The sequence below is a fragment of the Carassius gibelio genome, chromosome B15 (assembly GCF_023724105.1).
Source record: "Carassius gibelio isolate Cgi1373 ecotype wild population from Czech Republic chromosome B15, carGib1.2-hapl.c, whole genome shotgun sequence".
Lineage (NCBI taxonomy): Eukaryota > Metazoa > Chordata > Actinopteri > Cypriniformes > Cyprinidae > Carassius > Carassius gibelio.
The window spans coordinates 4,729,778-4,746,568 of record NC_068410.1 but is presented as its reverse complement, the minus strand read 5'-3'; the positions used below and the strand labels follow the sequence as shown (position 1 = coordinate 4,746,568).

At 38.1% G+C, this 16,791-nt stretch overlaps 1 protein-coding gene across 3 annotated transcripts in view; it reads left to right on the top strand.

The window, feature by feature from the left end:
• The window catches only part of fat3a (FAT atypical cadherin 3a), a 140,969-nt gene that overhangs the window by 94,879 nt on the left and 29,299 nt on the right, over window positions 1-16,791 (top strand). For all 3 annotated transcript variants that reach the window (XM_052576898.1, XM_052576897.1, XM_052576896.1), the window contains exons 8-15: window positions 144-283; window positions 3,031-3,306; window positions 4,306-4,516; window positions 4,767-8,876; window positions 12,975-13,171; window positions 15,100-15,253; window positions 15,334-15,567; window positions 15,698-16,087. In XM_052576898.1, the coding sequence (XP_052432858.1) occupies window positions 144-283; window positions 3,031-3,306; window positions 4,306-4,516; window positions 4,767-8,876; window positions 12,975-13,171; window positions 15,100-15,253; window positions 15,334-15,567; window positions 15,698-16,087 (5,712 nt within the window). The remainder of the gene's footprint in view (window positions 1-143; window positions 284-3,030; window positions 3,307-4,305; window positions 4,517-4,766; window positions 8,877-12,974; window positions 13,172-15,099; window positions 15,254-15,333; window positions 15,568-15,697; window positions 16,088-16,791) is intronic.

Sequence of the window (16,791 nt, the reverse complement as noted above, 5' to 3'; positions counted from 1 at the left end):
GGATTACTACAGTGGTGTGAGTTTGAAAGTGTGTGTGTGTGTGTGTGTGTGTGTGTGTGTGTGTGTGTGTGTGTGTGTGTGTGTGTGTGTGATGTAGCATATAGAGTTTGTGTGTTTAATCATGTTTTCTGTTTTCATGTAAGGCGGTGATGTGGACAGTACGTTTGACGTTGAGAAAGGAGTCGGCACTATCGTCATCGCTAAACCTCTGGACGCAGAGCAGCGATCGTTCTACAATCTCACTGTGGAGGTCACAGATGGGACTAATATAGCATACACTCAGGTAAACACACTCACAAATAAAAATAAATAAACATTCACGGACATTTGATACATGATACAAATACACTGATTTATACTTATTTATTGTTTTATATTAATATAAATATATAAATATTGATTATCATTTATTACTCTTAATATTATTATTCTGTAATATTATTCTAATTAATAATATGTATATGTGTGTGTATATATATATATATATATATATATATATATATATATATATATATATATATATATATATAGTACAGACCAAAAGTTTGGAAACATTACTATCTTTAATGTTTTTGAAAGAAGTTTCTTCTGCTCATCAAGCCTGCATTTATTTGACCAAAAATACAGAAAAAACAGTAATATTGTGAAATATTATTACAACTTAAAATAATAGTTTTCTAATTGAATATACTTAAAAATAATAATTTATTCCTGTGATGCAAAGCTGAATTTTCAGCATCATTACTCCAGCCTTCAGTGTCACATGTAAAATCTAAAAAAATTTAAAGTATGATACATTTAAAAACAATTATTTTAAATTATAATAATATATCACAATATTAAAAAAAAATCTGTATTTTTGATCAAATAAATGCAGGCTTGATGAGCAGGAGAAACTTCTTTCGAAAACATAAAAAATATTAATGTTTCCAAACTTTTGGTCTGTACTATATATATATATATATATATATATATATATATATATATATATATATATATATATATATATATATATATATATATATATATTCATATTTATGGTTGGGGGATCGATTCATGTGTAATCTGCATTCCTCTCCACTTAATTTCTAGTTATCGTATGGCTTTTTTTTTCACTTATGGACTTTTTTGCATTGCTTTTCATCCTTAGAATATGGCCAGACATGATGTTAAAAGGCAGCATGATATTTTTCTAATCTTTTGGAGAAGCTTTTTGGTGTTTTGAAAGTGTGTAGGGAGGAAGCTCACTGGGTTTTGGAGCAGAGTTGGTGTTTGTCCGCTTAACAGCAGCTGTTTAGTCGATGATTGATGCTGATGTCTGATGCTGAGGGTTTGATTGATCACGTCTGTCATCGTTCAGATTGCCTATCCCTGATGTCAAGGTCCCATCGGATTGATAGCGCCGTTGCCATGGATACGAGCCCATTTCAGCATAATCTGTCCTTGAAGGTCAGAGTTTAAAGGACACAATCCATCCTGAAAGGAAAAATGTGAGAGAGTGAGGAAAAGTGAATGATGGATCTGTTTGTCTTTCAGGGTTAGAAGCTGCTACAGTGCTTTGGGAGGAAGAGCTCTCACATTTATTCAGTTTATTCACTCACTATAAAGTAAATGAACATATACACACACACACACATAAGAAAGTAAACACAAAAGATAATTAATTCAGTTGCATATGTTTGACAAAGTAAAAACACACATGTGAACTGCGAGTGCTGGAGGGAGGGTCAGAGAAGGGACAGATGGGGAAAAAACGAGTCTTCTCCAAGACTAGTTCTCTATTTAGAAAGCACCATCTTTCACACACTTTCTTACTCAAATATACATTCATTCACTGTCTGTGATTTACACACAAACACTCACAGATGGAGCACAGCGTGTCTCCGCAAGGCCGAGTGTGAGACGGAAGTGCACGTCTGTTATTACTTTATAATTAGCTCGCAGACACTCACAGTTGTGTGCTCTGATGCTGTCTGCGTGCTCCTCTGACCGGTGGGGATATTAATACAAGTTAGCCACAACGGAGTATTTGCCTCAGCCCATTTGTTTGCGTTTCAGTGTTCAGTCAGCTTCAGTTGTGTTGTGTGATTTTCATTAAGTTCAGTCAAGTTTTATCAGTATTTATCAGAGAACTTTGCTTAGAATCGTAGTAAACGAAACTCTTGAAATGTAGAAAATCCGCAAACAAATCAGTCAATACAAGGCTGCGTTATTTAGATGTGACCAAAGTTACTAATATTATATACAGTGCTTGATTTTCGTGAGCTTTGTTATTGTGTAGAGATGAGAAAAAAAAACATTTCCAGATAGCATTTTCCACTTATTATAATTTATTTTGACTAAAAATAATATATATATATTTTGTATAATTCGTTTTATTTTTTTCACTTTAGTTTTAGTAATTTTAGTGAACTTATAAAAAGCCTATAAAAACTTATTATATTATTAGTATTTATTATATCAGTTAATTGGCCAGACAACATATCTTTATATATATATATATATATATATATATATATATATATATTTTTTTTTTTTTTTTTTTTTTTAAGTTTTAGTTTTTCATCTAATATTTATATTTTATCTTCCTTTAACTTTATTCCAATTAATGCAAACATTTAAAAAATATATATTTTTAGTTTTCGTTAATGGTAGCAACACCTGTACTGAGAAATTACATTTCATGTTGACTTTCTAGTATATGTTAACACTTTAAATTAGCTTTTATATTTTTATTTATTTATTTGCTAAGTTTAAGTTATAGTAATTTAGATTACTTCTTTTTTAATTACTTGTATTTTTATTTCACTTAAGTCTTAGTAATTTTAGTAAAAATAGTAATTTTAGTACAACGTTTTTGTTTTTAATCTTATATTTGTACTTTATTTAAACTTCATTCCAGTTAACGAATGTATATATATATATATATATATATATATATATATATATATATACAATGTATATATAGAAAAACACTTCTACTGAAAAATTACATGACATTTTGACATGTTTTTTTATTTTTCTTCACAGGTCCACATTACTGTTCTGGACAACAATGACAACGCCCCCATTTTTTCCCAGCCCACCTATGACATCACAATCACCGAAGACACGCCCCCGGATACTGAGGTGGTTCAGGTGTTGGCGTCTGACCGTGACGAGCGTCACCGTTTGACCTTTAGCCTTCAGAGCAGCGTTGACCCCAGCAGCATGCGGCTCTTTCGCATCGATCCTAACAATGGAGTCATCTACACGGCTCGCAGACTGGACCACGAGAGCCGAACTCAGCACATCCTCACAATCATGGTAACTCAGATTGCCTTAAATAGATATTATGAAAATACCACATAACCAGTACACCGCATCAGTCACATAGTAATGCACTAAAACTCTTTAGAAATGCATCGCAATGCTTTGCCAACCATTATTTTGACTTGGGTCAGTAAACAACCACCACTCACACTTATTTTTCAGGAAATGGAAGCTCAAGCTTTATTTTTTTTTTATTATTATTATTTTTATTATTTGAATTGTATTTCATATATATATATATATATATATATATATATATATATATATATATATATATAAATTAAAGTAAAATGTAAAAAAAAATATATATATATATATATATATATATATTTTTTTTTTTTACTTTAATTTGTTTTAAAGTATGAAGACTTGTACATTTCATAAATAGATGCAAACAGTCTACATGAGTTTGTTTTTTTGTTTTTTTTTCAAATATATTTTGAGAGAATATTGTGTCTCTTACTGGATAGATATATAGATAAATGAGCAGAGTTTTCGTTTGATTAGTGTTGGTAGTTTGCCTCCCTCCTGTCTCTCTTTCTCGCTCTCCATGCTTGAGTGCAGGTATGACAGGAACAGGAGATTGCTCCTTGTGCTTTGGCAGCCGTCACTAGTTTAATGTCGTCTGCACCTGTGTCGTTTCTCCACTGTGATCTAATTATTGATCTGATCTGTATCACTCCTTGTTTCTGCTCTCCCCTGACGAGGGTGAGAGACAGTGAGTGTCATATCTAATAAGCACAAGGATATTCCTGCTGCCTGCAAACAGATGAAATTAGTTATTATAATCCGGAGAGAGATGTTATCCACTCCATCTGGACGTGAGCGAGTTTGTTTTGTCTGCATGAGGTTGTGTGTGTGTTGCTGTTTCCTTGTGTTGGATATTGCTGTCTGTTTCAGACAGGGAATTAATTTTTGTTTCCCTCTACTGCTCTCTTTATTTTTTTTTCTCCATCTTTCTTGCTTTCTTCTTTACTTTGCTTTTTATATTAGGTGAAGGATCAAGAGTTCCCGTACAGACGTAGCCTTGCTCGTGTCCTGATTGGTGTAGAGGATGTGAATGACCACGCCCCTATTTTCACCATGGTGATGTATGATGGACAGGTGTATGAATCAGCAGCACTGGGATCAGCTGTTCTCACAGTGACTGCACTCGATAAGGACAAGGGCCAAAATGCACAAATCAGTTACAGCATTGACTCAGGTATGCACACGCTCTCATACACTACCTGACAAAATTTGCACAAACTCCAATGAAATTGTCTCATGAAAGTAAATGTGTAAAAAGAAAAAAAAAGTCACTATTTTATTTACATTAATAAATGCAAACACACATACAATTGAATGCTTTATGACATGTATTTGCTTTTATACAATAATGTGTGTGTTGATACTGTATAATTGTAAGGTCTTTTTTTCTTTTCTTACGCTCATTTTGTTCTTTTTTAATTTAGGAAACACAGGAAACACTTTCCGGATTGATCCTGTTTTAGGCATCATCTCATTGGCTAGGGAGCTGGACCTTTCCAACATCGGTCACTACGTCTTGTCTGTTAAAGCAACAGATAACGGTTCTCCAGCATTGTCTTCAACAGCTGTAGTCCGGATTGCGGTCACCTTGTCCAATAACGCTGGTCCCAAGTTTCCCCAAAGTGAATATCAGGCAGATATATCAGAAGGTGTCGCCATTGGAACTTCAGTCATCACAGTGAATGCTCTAAGTCTGTCTACCCTTACCTATGACATTCGCCAAGGCAATGGTCATCGGACATTCCGCATCAACCAGTACAGTGGAGTGATCACTACACAAAAAACATTAGACTTTGAAACTGTTCCCTCCTACATGCTAATAGTCACTGCAAGCAACATGGCTGGACAGGCCTCAAATGCTACAATAACTATTACAGTTATCGACCAAAATGACAATGCCCCAGTTTTCGAACAGCTGCGGTACCATGGAAGTATCAGTGAAGGTGCCGGGCTTAACAGTGTTGTCCAATGTGACAATGGACAACCGCTAGTCATACGAGCAAGTGATGCTGACCGCAACCATAATGCCCTGTTGGTGTACCAGATAATGGAAGAATCTGCCAGGCGCTTCTTTGCAGTAGATGCCGGGACTGGCTCTATAAGGACAATTGGTCAGCTTGACCATGAAACCACACCTACATTCCGCTTCCATGTTAATGTCCGAGACAGTGGACATCCACAACTCTCAGCTGAGCATCCTGCAGAAGTTACTATTGAGGTGCAAGATGTCAACGACTGCCCGCCTAAGTTTTCTCAGGCGTCTTATGAAGCTGTCCTTTTGCTTCCAACGTATGAAGGTGTGGAAGCCCTACAAGTTTTTGCTACCGACCCCGATAGTGATGGCCAGTCAGAGCTCACTTACTCATTGACTGATGGCAGCATAGAACATTTCAGCATTGAGTCAAGCACTGGACTGTTGATTGTAAGAAACAGTACTTTTAGCAAAGAACGATTTCGATTTAACGTCCGTGTTTCAGATGGACGCTTCTCCAGTACCGCTCTGGTAACTGTCCTGGTTCATGAAGCTCTGGACAGTGGTCTGGCTTTTACTCTTAATACCTACAACGCCAACATTGAGGAGAACAATGGTAACATAACAACAGTTGCTGTCGTTACAGCACTAGGGAACAAGTTGAATGAACCCCTGCGTTATACTTTATTAAATGCAGGTGGGAAATTTCGTATTAGGCCAACGTCCGGTGCCATTGAAACTGTTGGAATCCCTTTAGACAGGGAGGAGGAGGAGGAATATGGACTTTTGGTCCAAGCAGGCCGTGAGGAAGATCGGCTCCGTGTTGCAAGAGCATTGGTCCGAGTTCAAGTCACTGATGTCAATGACAATTCTCCAGTTTTTGTTGGATTGCCATACTATGCTGCTGTTCAAGTGGAAGCGGAGCCTGGGACAGCGATATTTCGAGTGACAGCAGTGGACCGGGACAAAGGACAAAATGGAGAGGTGAACTACTTTCTGCAGGATGAACTGGGGCATTTTGAAATAGACCGTTTGGGCGGCGAACTTCGCTTACGGAGAGCTTTCGAAGCTGATCTCTCTAGTGTTGAATATCAGGTTCTGGTGTTTGCCCGTGACATGGGAACACCACCTCTTTCCTCTTCAGTCACCTTTCCTGTCACAGTAGTAAACAGAGCAATGCCAGTGTTCGACCGACCATTCTACTCAGTGAAAGTGAGCGAAGATGTACCAATATGGACTCCAATTCTGGGAATAAACGCCAGCAGCCCCGATGGCCAGAGTGTCCTTTACACAATCACGCACGGTGACCCAGGAACACTCTTCTCCATTGGATTTGACACAGGTGTCATCAGTGTCATCGCTGCTCTCGACTATGAGACTAGCCCTTCCCACAGACTCATTGTCAGAGCAACGGACTGCCTCACAGGCGCTCGTGCAGAAGTGGATGTTGAAGTTACTGTTTTGGATGTAAATGACAACCCTCCAGTCTTCGAGCAGCCCTCATACAAAGCTGTAATTTCTGAATCTGCCATGATTGGCACTGCAGCTTTGCAAGTTCTTGCAACGGACAATGACTCTGAGAAGAATGCAGCCATTCGGTACCAAATCATTCCAGACCGCACTAACAGCACCGACCACTTCCACATAGACAGCAGCAGTGGTCTAATTTTGACAGCTCGCTCCTTGGACCATGAGTCCATCCAGCGCTATGTGTTTCTTGTCAAGGCAGCAGATAATGGCTTTCCTCCACTGAGCAGTGAAGTGTGGGTCACAGTCGATGTCATGGACACAAATGACAATGCTCCTGTATTTAACCAACTGCTCTATGAAGCCTCTATCAATGAGTTGGCACCAAAAGGCCACTTTGTTACATGCATCCAGGCCTCTGATGCAGACCGTTCAGACACAGAACGCTTGCAGTATGGCCTGGTGTCTGGAAATGAAAAGATGCTGTTTGAGCTTGACGCTGCCTCCGGTGTCCTCACTCTGAGTGGCCAGCGACGCATGCAGCGCATGCCTTCCACCATCACCCTAAATGTAAGCGTTTCTGATGGAGTGTTTACTAGTACGGCACAAGTGCACATTCAGGTAGAGCGAGCTAATCTACACGCCCCCCAGTTCACCCAGGGCATGTACGAGGCTGATGTACGGGAGAATGCACTAGTGGGATCAAAGGTCATTGCAATCAGGGCACAAGACGCTGATCCTGGACCTTTTGGGGATGTGAGTTATGTGCTGCTCTCAGATTCCGCTCGGGACTTGTTCAGTATTGATGGCAGTGGACAAATTACGAGTCTTGAACGTCTAGACCGGGAAGAACGAAGTGAGATTGTGCTGTCCATTGCAGCTGTGGATGCTGGTGGCCGATCTGGATATTGCAGTGTCCGGGTTACCATACTAGACGAGAACGACAACGCTCCACAGTTTGGCGCCTCAGAGTACCATGCAAGTGTGCGGTCCGAGGTTGAGCCTGGTACCCTTGTGACACAAGTACAAGCTTGGGATCTAGATCAAGGTGCCAATGGACAGGTGAGCTACAGTCTGTACACTGAAGCCAGCCTGCAAGTTACTGAACTTCTGGATATCGACCCAGACAGTGGCTGGGTTGTCACCAAAGGCAATTTCTCCCCTTTGCGTGGGTCTGTACTGTCCTTTTTCGTTAAAGCCTCTGATGGTGGGGTACCTATTAGGCATTCCCTTGTGTCAGTCTACATACATGTTTTGTCTGCCAATGCCCACATACCTTCCTTCAGCCAGCCACAGTTCTCATTTACTGTGCCAGAGGACATGCCCATTGGTTCCTTGTTGGGAGCAGTGCATCTACACACCTCAACTAGCCACTCGTCCTTACCAGTAAGCTTCTCAATGGTGATCGGACAGACTCCAGAGAGTAACAGTGATGGAGTGTTTGTGGTTGACAAAGAAACCGGCATGATCAAACTAGACAAAGCACTGGACCGAGAGTGGACACCAGCCTATCATTTCAAAGTGATGGCAGTGTTGCAGCAGGGACGTTTGGACGCAGTTTCGGCTGTAGATGTGGAGGTCAAAGTACAAGATGTCAATGATAACAAACCTGCATTTGAGTCAGATAACTATGAAGCATCAGTCACTGAGGGTCTTTCTCCTGGGACTAGGATTCTGCAAGTACGAGCTTTGGATCCTGATTGGGCAGCTAATGGTCAGGTGACTTACAGTCTTGCTCCCCCTGGGTTGCTTGGTGGCTCTGGTGGTGAGGACATTGAAGAACATGGAGCCTACTTTACAATTGACAGCAGCTCTGGTTGGATATCAACACTGAAAGGGCTGGACCATGAGCAGAGCCCTGCCCATAGTCTTACAGTCTGGGCATTTGACCTTGGAGATCCTGCCAGCCAGTCATCCTCAACAACTATAACTATAGCAGTGAGCGACTCCAATGACAACATACCGCAGTTTCTTCAGCCCCGTTACTACGGAAGTGTTCGTGAGAGTGATGCACCTGGTGAAGTAGTGGCAGTATTGAACACACGGGACAACGACAGCTCGCCTGGAAACCGACAAGTCACCTATCATATTACAGGTAAGAACTGAAAAAATAATCATGTTCGTAATATCTATTTTTTGTAATGTCTATTTTTGCAGCTAAAATATTGAAAAACCTTTGAAATGAGAAATTGAGATGCAACACTAAATGAGATATTTAAGGGATAGTACAGCTAAAAATGTCATTCCTGTCACCATTTTCTCACCTGGATGTCATTCCAAACCTTAGTTTTCTGTGAAACACAGAAAATGATATTTTGAAAAATGTCTTATGAAATGCTTACATTGCAAGTCAATGGGGATCAGTGTTGTTTTGCACACTCATTAGGGTTACCATATGCGCCGCTTTTTTGGATAAAATTGATAGGTTTGGTTATTTCCTCTGCAACAATTTACATGTGCGAGCAACAACCATGCAGTCTCCTTAAAAAATAATTTTAATAGAAAATCATCCATAAAGAAAGACAGAGAGAAGTCAAACTGCCTTTTCATTCCCGTTGTTTTGAATATATTCAACAAACACATACAGAGTGTCTTCATACTGTTGGCCATGTACCATATCGGTGTGCTCTCAATCTAAACATAGCCTGATTTTCTAAAGCCCTGTTCTGCATGTAAGCATAATGTTGAACAGCGCTATTATGGAATGTCAGAAGTCCACAGTAATTACACCTCATTCATCCTCTCCTGATAATGGATTATACACTCTAGGGCTACTAGCTGGATTTTGCAGGAGGATGTAGACTGACTTCTTGCTGGAGAGAAAAACCACTCTCGTTTTATAAGGATTTTATTAAAGCTGTGATGCAACTGCATGCAAATTACACCGGTGGGATTTGCGATGTGGAAGCGCATCACTTCACCAACGAAACATAATACAGTGACATTTCCGAAAGCAGTAGTTTAGGTGGATAGCGTCTTTGAAAAGGGCAAATATAAACCTCCTTCTTATCAGCATCTAGCTCAACCAGCTTTAAATATACCTTTATATTCAGCCAGTGTTGAACACCTTGCCTGGTGACAAGGAACAGATTGCACGCACATACACACACCTTGCACATGCTCCTAAGCAGTACACACTTGTAAATTAGGCGCTCAGAAACTCATAACATTGAATTAGGGAGCTGCCTTGTTCTATAATTCATGCTTTTACACTCACACACAGAGAGAGGAACACTTCTCGGCCTGAACAGAATTTCGATTAAGCTCAACCTTTACGCTGTGATCATGATTTAGACTGTGCTGCCACCAGCAGGAGCAGTATTTTTAACAAGATTTACCACGCACAATACACACAAGCCTCTGACTCTTAACTAAATTACAGCCCACAGCATGGAAACTACAGTAAACAGTGTGACACTGGAACTTGTTTCGTTCCTTATTGTTAGTGTGCATTCTACCGAGGATTGTTTTGGATTATGTCTTTTTCTGCTTTATTTAAATATAATTTTACATTTAAGTTTATGCATTTGGATAAAAATGAATTCAAAAACTACATTCGAGGTACACATTTTACTTTTCTAAACTAAAATAACTAAAGTATAAATGCATATATAAAAAATAAATAATCATAAATAGCTATTTATATAGATATCACCTTTCTATCCTGTGATTATTGTACAGTACGTATTATATACATATGCATGCATTTTTCACAGTTTTCGTCCACTTTTATGATGTTTTTGTATTTTTTAAAGACAAAAGAAATAATCATTTAATCATTTAATCATTTAAAGTCTAAAATATTCAGTTAATTGATTGCAAATGCACTGAAACGCATTCAGAAAGAAAGTCAAACAACTTTACACTTCATAAAAATTAGTGAACTATCCCTTTAATTAAATCATGGCCCACGGCATGTAAACTAAAGTGAACTGTTAAACAAACCCTTGTTTAGTTGGCATGTGTTCTACTGAGAATAGTCTCTTTCCTTTTCTCTCTCAGTGTCCTTCCCTACAGTCCACACTTTTATAACGTTTAAATCCTCTAGTTCAAGACAAACTCAAAGGTCAGACAGACTCTAATACTCTTCTCAGAGCCCAGCGGCTCAAACTGGCTCAGAGAACTGCACACCGTATCATAATACACACTGGAGGGAAATAAAGAGACACATATACAAACAGATTTGAGTTACCCAAATGTCTTTATTCTCTCACCTCTCGGGGTATTTTACTGCTGTGTTCAACAGAGCACAGAGCAATTAAACAGTAAACAGTTACTCTGTGGTGGTTAATTGGATGATTTGAACTTTTATTTAGAGGTTCTTGGCTGAAAGTCGTTTAAAGGTTCATAAAGGATATCTTAAACCATTTTAGACCATGGTGCACTCTGTATCTCAGCTTAACAATAGCACTGAATACCCTCGACCTAACGGCTACAATTTAACAGCCGTTAAATAGCTCTTCGTGTTACTGCCTCGTGAAGGTGAAAGGTCGCTGTAGAAACACTAATCAACCAGAACTGACTGTTACTGGCTGGAAACAATTCACTTGAGTTTAATTGGTTGACAAGAATGAAATTTGTTGTTTGAGAGAGATGAGATGTGTATAGATATTTGATTTTCAAACATAGAAGGTCCGTGTGTGACTCGTACTGTACCAAATATGACAATTAAAATAAAATTATTTTTTTCCAGCATGTGACCAACTGTGAGCTATGTACGTGTATTATTATATGCATGCCATATTTTTTGTATTTTAATGTGTCATGCAATTCAGTACAATTCTGATTGCATTCTATTACAAATTGTATTTTTATGGGTTTCTTAAAAGATGGCTTTAATGCTCACTGAGGCTGCGTTTATTAAATCATAAATAGTTAAAATGGTAATACTGTGAAATGTTATTACATGGTAAAATAAGTTTTCTATTTGAATACATTTTGAAATATAATTTAATTTGTGATGGCAAAGCTGAACTTTTAGCAACATTTCACACGATTCTTCAGAAATTATTATAATATGTTGATTTGCTGCTCAAGAAACATTTATTATTATTATGTTGAAAACAGTTGTGCTAAATTTTGTTTAGAAACAGTGATACATTTTTTTTTTTAAATAAAGAGTTCAAAAGAACAGCATTCATTTGAAATAGAACATTTTTGTTACATTTAAGTGTTTATAGTCACTTGTAAGTTTGCCACATCCTTGCTGAAAGAAAGTAATAATTTCTTTTCTTTTTTTTGTACGGAGCCCAAACATTTACAGCACCGTATATTGCATTACGCCACTGCAAAATATCAAATAGGCTGTCATGAAATTTTGACTGGGATATACAACACCTTTGATTATTATGCTATGAGACATGTGGAAACATTTTTTATTCTATTTTATTTTTTGTATTTTATTATGTTATGTAGTGGCATTCAGACAAGTAGCGTCAGTTTTCAAGAGCCGAAATACATCGAGGCCACTCTGCATGGGTGTGCATGATTAAAAAAAGTGTGCAAGAAAATGAAATTCAAGTTCGATCTCATATGAAGCACAATAAAAGCATGCAGTTTGTGAAAGTCATGCTGAACACTCCCTCAACCCAGTGAGCGAGAGCGTGGGATGAGAGAAATGGAGTAGGAAGGCGTCCAGGCCTTTGTTGATGCGTCTCTGATAGAAACTGTTCTGTTATCAGCCCCCAGCTGAGTTAAATTACACTCTTTATTAGATGAATAAGGCAGCGTGTGTTGATACTATGAGTGTACAGTAATTGGATGCTTGTCAACTCGGCAGCTTTGATTATAGAGTCATATCCATTTAACTCTCACTCAATCTCTCGTTCTCTTTTTTTCTCTCTTTCCACCTCTGTCTGCTTGATGTTTAAAAGATGACCTGTCCTAATGAGCCAGGTACGGCTGAAGACCGTGTCATAGATAAGGAAGGCCATTATGAATACCTGATTGACGGCAGTGTTGATCATTTAAATGTGAATATAAAGAACTGATTATTATAGTTCATACTGATGAGTATGCCATCAGTGAGAGGACTAATGGAGGTCATTAAAACTGCAGATAATCCTGGAAGTGAGCGTGTGTTGTGTTACAATCGATAGGGGATTTTATTGCTACTTAAATTGTCACAGACTATTGAGAGAGTAACTGTCCGGTATAATCTCTTCTCTGTGTGTTTGTGTGTGTGTGTGTTTAGGTGGCAACAGAGGAGGGGTGTTTGCTCTCGGCTTGGTTCAGGGAGAGTGGAAACTGTACGTTAAACGACCGTTAGACCGCGAGGAACAAGAACAGTACCTCATCAATGTCACGGCGACAGACGGACTCCATGTTTCCACGGCAGCCGTAGAGGTCATGGTCATCGACACCAACGACAACAGCCCCGTCTGTGACCCGGTGAGTTAAAACTCTAAAGTGCATTCGGTGGAAATGTGTAGAAGTCGTCAGAACTGGTTCTTCTGCTGTTTTTTCAGTTGGCTCAAAATCCAGATTTCAAATCTACATGGTAAACATGAATGATTACAAGCCAAAGCCAGGAATATTTTTGGAACCAGTGAAGACTATTTCTGCAGCCAAGAAGTCTAGGGGAAATTATCTATGAGCATAAAACATGATCTTGTTGAAAACCAGGCCAGTCTTTTTTAGCAGGGGGCATTTGGTTTGAGCCTCAACCCTAGATTTTTGAGCATTAGAAGTGTACCATTTTTGAGTAAATAAAGTGTAAAATGTACATAAATAAAGAAATGTTGCCATTTTAGTTCAAATGCAACTATAATCCAAAAGCATTTAAACATAAATGAAATCTTTAAAGGTTTTTGGATTATACTGTAGTTAAAATGGCCAAGAAAGTTTGCATTGCAACATGTTGATTCCAAAACCAAACATTCAGATGTGCCCAAAAACTTCAAGACTTGAAATGCAAGTGTTACAGCCAAAACATTCAATTAAAACTTCCAGACATGCCTGAGTTTTCCAAAAATGAATGCATTGAGAGTTTGCCTGAAATCTTTGCCTGTGATGGCCAAAAGCATTTGAATGTCCAAACATGTTCAAATCAGATGTTCAGATGTGCCCACAATGGCCAAAAAATGTCTGAATGCACCCAAAATGATTAAATCAGATGTTTATACATGCCTGTAATGTTGGAGTGTGGCTGTGATGCTCCTGTGATTGCCAGAAATGTTCAAACCAGGTGTTCAAAATGATGCCCAAAAATGATTGAAACAAACATTTGAATGTTGTTGTAATGGCCAGAAATGCTTGAATTTATCTACGATGTCCAGAAACCTTTAAATCAGGAGTTTAAAGATGAGTGTTTGAATTTACCTACAATAACCAAAAGGTTTTGAATGCTCCTGCAATGGCCAAAAATGTTAAAATCAGATATTCTTCCATGTCTATAATGGCCTAAAATTATTAAATGTAATATATAAAATGTACTTACGATGGTCAAAAATGTCAGATTATGTGCATAATATGATCTTTTTTTTAAATGATTGAATTTAATGTTTGAATATGGTTACAATAGCCAAAATTTTTGCATGTTCCTTTGATGGCCAAAAAACAAAGAAATCCGTATTTTCGTATATACCTATAATGGCCAAAATGATTGATTCTATTATTTCAATGGGGCTTGCGATGGGCAAAAAAAATCAATTCAGATGGTGTATATGGTGGCTAAAAATGATCTAATTCAATGTTGAAATGGGCAAAAAAATAAAAATTAAATGCACATTTGCATGGCGGAAAATGTTCAATAAATTTGATCAATACAGATCATTCATATGTGCATTTAATGGGCAAAAATGACTGAATTAAATGTTTGAATGTACGTATGATCCCTGCAATAGAACCATCACAGAAAAGTCTAATGGTTTCCACAAATAGCATTAGAAACATTACAAAATACCATAAAACATTTTGTGACTTATTCCATTAGGATTTATTGGTTTTAACAAGCCACCAATAGAAAGTGACCAGTTACCAATAGAGACCCACAGGGTCCATTATGGTTTCATTAAAACCAATACAAGATTACCATTATAACTAGTAAAACCATTACAAATTGTGTAATGGGGTCTATTGTTTTTTTGTTAGTTTTTTCAGCAGGGATGGCCAGAAATGTTCAAATGCAGTATTCAAATGTGCCTTCAAAACAGTTCATAAACTGATCATTTCTCCCAAACATTTTCATTTCGCTCTCCATTTTTGGCACTGAAAACATGAGTAAAGAAGTGCTCTTGACACTTTACAGCACAAGCCAACCTGCATTTGAAGCCTGAATCTGATCGGAGCTTTGTAATGAGTGTGTTTTGTGCCTGCAGGCCGTGTACTCGGTGTCCGTGTCTGAAGACGTCACCATAAATAAGCAAATCCTCCGGGTCAGAGCTACAGACGCTGACACGGGTGCAAACGCACAGATCCAGTTCTCCCTGTTCGGTTCTGGAGCAGAAGACTTCATCATACACCCACACACAGGTTTGTGAGTCCGATTTGAAGAAATGTCCTGTTTATAATGCTGCTGTTTGTTTATAAGTCTCTTTTATTCTGTTGTGTAGGCGAGCTGAAGACCGCCGCGGCGCTGGACCGTGAAAAGGTGGCGCAGTACTCTCTTGTTGCCCGTGCGACGGACAGCGGTGGTTTGTGGTGTGAAGCTGAGGTTGTGGTGGTTCTCTTGGACGTGAATGACAGTCCGCCGATGTTTAGCATGCCTCATTACACCGCTAGCGTCTATGAAAACACCGCCACTAAAGCTCTGCTGACCCGAATACAAGCCATAGACCCTGATCTGGGTACGAGCGTGTCATTTTGACGTTTGAGCTGTGACAGCATAATAGTAGGATTTAAAAGAAAGTCATCTAGCTTAGAACTGCTTATGTGCAGTTAAACCTGAATGGATTGTGTATGTGTTTTATTTTGCAGGTGTTAATCGTAAAGTGGTCTATTCCCTTGTTGATTCGGCTGACGGGTTCTTCTCCATTGATAAATCATCTGGGATTGTTGTTTTGGAGCGTCTGCTGGACCGCGAGGTTCAGTCTTCATACCGTATAACGGTCCGTGCGTCAGATCAAGGCGTTCCCGTTCGCCTCTCTTCCCTTGCGAACTTAACGATCACAGTTTTGGACATTAATGACAATCCGCCCGTGTTTGAGAGGAGGGACTATCTGGCCACGCTTCCTGAAGACGTGGCAGTGGGTACAGAAGTGGTACAGGTTTATGCTGCCAGTAAAGACATTGGCACCAACGCTGATATTTACTACAACATCCGATCCGGAAACCAACAGGGCCATTTCACCATCAACATCAACACAGGTGAGATGCATTACATATTTACTCTATACATGAATATGTTGAAATGAGATGATAAACATAACATAAAATACCAACATTTTGAATAAAGATTTTTTAAATGTTTCATATTTGCATATAGTGGCCAAAAAGTATGGAATTGAACATATGAATGTTCTTATAATCCACCTCTGGTAGCCAGAAATGTTAAAAATCTGATGTTCATACAGTACATGCCAATAATGGGCAAAACTTATTGGATTTAATATTGAAAAGTGCCTACAATGTCCAAAAAATTTTAAATGCACCTGTTGTGGCCTAAAACAATGAACTTTTGAATGTTCCTACAGTATAATACTTTAATGTTCCAAAAATGTTGTTTAAAATGATACATATCAAATAATGGCTACAAAAAAGAATATATATATATATATATATATATATATATATATATATATATATATATATATATATATATATATATATATATATATAATATTATTATTATTATTATTATTATTTTATTATTTTATTTTTTTATGTGCCTTCTAGTATTGGGGAAAGTTACTTTTAAAAGTAACTTCCTTCAGGCTGAAGGAAGTACCTCTGTCTCTGCACCTCACTCCCAATTTCTCTCAACACGAGAGATGTCAGTGAATAAATGGGAAATCAAAGTAACTTGCATTATTTATTGGAAATAGTAACTGATATTTTGTTGTTATATAAGT